This window comes from Staurois parvus, unplaced genomic scaffold (genome assembly GCF_062004578.1).
Source record: "Staurois parvus isolate SC_StPar_1 unplaced genomic scaffold, SC_StPar_1.0 ptg000470l, whole genome shotgun sequence".
NCBI lineage: Eukaryota > Metazoa > Chordata > Amphibia > Anura > Ranidae > Staurois > Staurois parvus.
In genome coordinates this window covers 3,949,028-3,952,301 of record NW_028318266.1, presented here as the reverse complement: position 1 = coordinate 3,952,301, position 3,274 = coordinate 3,949,028, and the positions used below count along the sequence as shown (strand labels likewise).

At 39.6% G+C, this 3,274-nt stretch overlaps 1 protein-coding gene across 1 annotated transcript; it reads right to left on the bottom strand.

Annotated features, from left to right (window-relative positions):
• Window positions 1-324: 324 nt before the first annotated feature.
• On the bottom strand, window positions 325-1,287 carry LOC149452588 (olfactory receptor 1M1-like). The gene has a single exon (XM_089689273.1). The coding sequence runs from the start codon at window positions 1,273-1,275 to the stop codon at window positions 325-327; it is 951 nt and encodes a 316-aa protein (XP_089545399.1). The 5' UTR covers window positions 1,276-1,287.
• Window positions 1,288-3,274: the final 1,987 nt, after the last annotated feature.

The following is a 3,274-nucleotide window of genomic DNA, read 5'->3' as shown; positions in this document are numbered from 1 at the left end:
CTGCTATCAGAGTACACTGGTCAGTGCTTCCTGATAAAGCTGCTGGCACTGATTCATTAGGATAGACCTGACAGGCTGCTTGAAAAGAAGTCAATGGGTAGATCGACTTCTGTAAAACTAGGCTTCCCATACATGGATTGAAATTTGGCTGGTCCCTATTTAACCAGATGGAATTTCATTGTCAGCTTTAGAGGCGCTTTCTGCTTCTCTCCTCAGATCCCTCATACAGAAGAAATGTCATTAATTTATAGAATTGTCTGGCACTGATAAATAATTCCTCAAACTCTTATAAAAAATGTGTGTAAAATTAAATTTATACACATATTAATCTTTACTAAAACAAATCCTGGAAAGGTGGTTGATTAATCTTCTAGCAGCTTTTTTCAGATCTTTGTTCCTCAGGCTGTATATAATTGGATTCATCATTGGGGTGATAACAGTGTACAGTAATGATAAGAGCTTATTTAGGGTTTGAGTCTGTCCTCTCCTAGGTGTCAAGTAAACACAAACTAGGGTACCATAAAACATGGACACAACAGTCAGGTGGGAGCTGCATGTTGAGAAAGCTTTCTGTCTATCAGTAATAGACGGGATTTTCAAAATGGTGACTATAATATAAGAATAGGACGCAAAGATTGTGAAAAAGGGGAAAATGAGAATAATAACACCCAAAATTGTAATTTCTAAATGAGCAATGGTGGTGTCAGAGCAGGAGAGTTTCATAATTGGATCAATGTCACAGAAAAAGTGATCAATGACATTGGGACCACAAAATTCTAAATTTGATATGAATAAATTATTAATCAACACTACAAAAATCCCTAAAATCCAGCATAGGACAACCAGCATCCAGCAAACCTGGTAGTTCATTTTCAAGGTATAATGCAATGGTCTACAGATGGCCAAATATCTGTCCCAACTCATCACTGTCAGAAGAAGAGACTCTGAACATCCTGGGATAGCAAAGAAAGAAAACTGAGCTAGACAACCAGAAAATGACATTGTTGTCTTGTTTGCCAAAACAGTGCTGATCATGTTAGGAAGAATATCAGTTGACAACATGACATCCAATGCAGAAAGCTGGGAGAGGAAGAAGTACATGGGGGAATGGAGGAAATTGCTGTAGGACACCAATGTGATGATCAGGAGGTTTCCACATATTGTCACACAATAAAGTATAAGGAAAAGAAAAAACACCAAAAATGTAATATTTTGAGGAATCTGAAGTCCTACGAGGTGGATTGTGGTAATTCTGGTCACATTTCTCTGATCCATCAGCTGAAGGAAGAAGATTACAATTTTACAAATCAGCTTTGTCTATTTCAGTAAATGATTTGAGTTCAGCTTTAATTGCATTTTAAATGTTTTATATGAGTTACTACATGCTGATCATCTTCAAACAAAAGCAAAAATAACATTCCATCCTGTTAGTTCAGAGAGAATCAAAAAAATTCCCAATGCTTTTAGTGAAAAATCAAAATATTATAGAAATATGTGTACTACTGAGAAAGTGAATGATAATGGCAAAATAGTGCTTCCAATGCTTTAATTTCAAGGTACCCATGTGCTCTTTTCATTCATGATTTCATTTTTTACAATTGTTAAGAATTATTTTAAAATACGCCTATAAAGGAAAAGTACAGATTTACTTACAGTATGCAATAATCAAGAAAAAAATCAATGCCTCCGAAGATGTCTAGTGAATGTTAATTGTTTTTCAGTGAGTAGTACTTCTGCTTTTATAAATAACTAGAATTAATTACAAGGAAACAGCTGGAGTATGAAGTACATAATATTATTTTCTTGGGATTTATTATATTTGCTACATAGGGAAATGATCTCTTGATGATTTAAAAATAACTAGAATTAATTGCATGGAAACACTGGGAGTCTGCAGTGCTTATAGTTATTTTCTTGGCATTAATTTTATTTACATAGGAAATGTCTTTTTCTTTCTTTCTTTCTTTCTTTCTTTCTTTCTTTCTTTCTTTCTTTCTTTCTCTTTCTTTCTTTCTTTCTTTCTTCCTTCCTTCCTTCCTTTCTTTCTTTCTCTTTCTTATTCAGTAGTTTTTGTAATAAATTTTTTTGCGTTTTGTTAAAAACACCCTAAAGTACAACAAATAACCATTCAAGGGGCTACACAAGCAACCAGGCTAAAAGATGCCACCCAGTGCTTCAGCTAGTCTGTCTAGGAGACAGGAGGCACACCGGGCCAGAGATTCTGTCAGCACTGCAGGGGCAGGCTCAGAGTTAGCAGCATCTTGATCCAGGAATGGTTGTATGCGGCAATGGCACCAACCTTCTTTCTGCCCTCCGAAAGGGACACTTGACACATGTTCCATGCTTGCCACACATTCTGAATTTGGTGGTGCAGCATTTCTTGAACAGGTACCCAGGCTTTCAAGATCTTCTGAGGCAGGCCAGATAAGTCTGTGGCCATTTCAGTAGGTCATACACTGCCAATGTTCGGCTGGCTGAAATTAAATGGGAATTCAATCTGCCCGCCAACTGACGCATTTGTGACATGCCCACTCAGTGGAACTCCACCTTTGGAAATTCTGCAGCGGCTGCACACACAGCAAAGGGCCATCAATGAGTACCTGTCAGGAATGAACTCGCCAATAGTGGTGGGACTCACCTGCCTTGTGGGTTGCAGTACCAGGACTGGCCAGCGGGTGCTCTCAGCAACCAGAGGCTCACTCCTGCAGTCAGCCAAAACACCTAAAGCAGATTGCAGGAAGTGCATATAAGGAATGGCCAGACTTGCAATCAGGGCTTTGGTGTATGTTTCCCAAGAGCCCCTGTACCTGCATCCTGTCTGCTTCCTGTCTGATCCTGCTTGATCCCTGACTCTGATTGAGCTCCGCCTGTCCTGACCTCTGCTATTCCTGACCACTCTCCAGTCTGCTCCTTTGTTCCTTGTCTGCCTGATTGTTCCTGACCCGGCCTGTCTGACTACGCTCTGCCTGCTCCTTTGTACCTTTGCTGCCCGTTTGCTACTGACCCGGCCTGCCCGACTACGCTAAGTATTGTTCTTTTGTTATCTGTTGGGGGTTTTGGTTTGGTTTGTTTGCACTGTGTTTATGTTTAGTCTTGCACTACGTTTATGTATTGTTTAGTCTTAAATAAATTATATTGTTTATACTATATCCGAAGCCTGCATTTCCCTGTATCAGTCCACACACCTCTGGTCATACCCGGAGCCCTGACAGTACCTGTGTGAATATGGCACAAGAACAGGTTCAGGAGAGCTTGGCTTCTTTTCGCCACACCA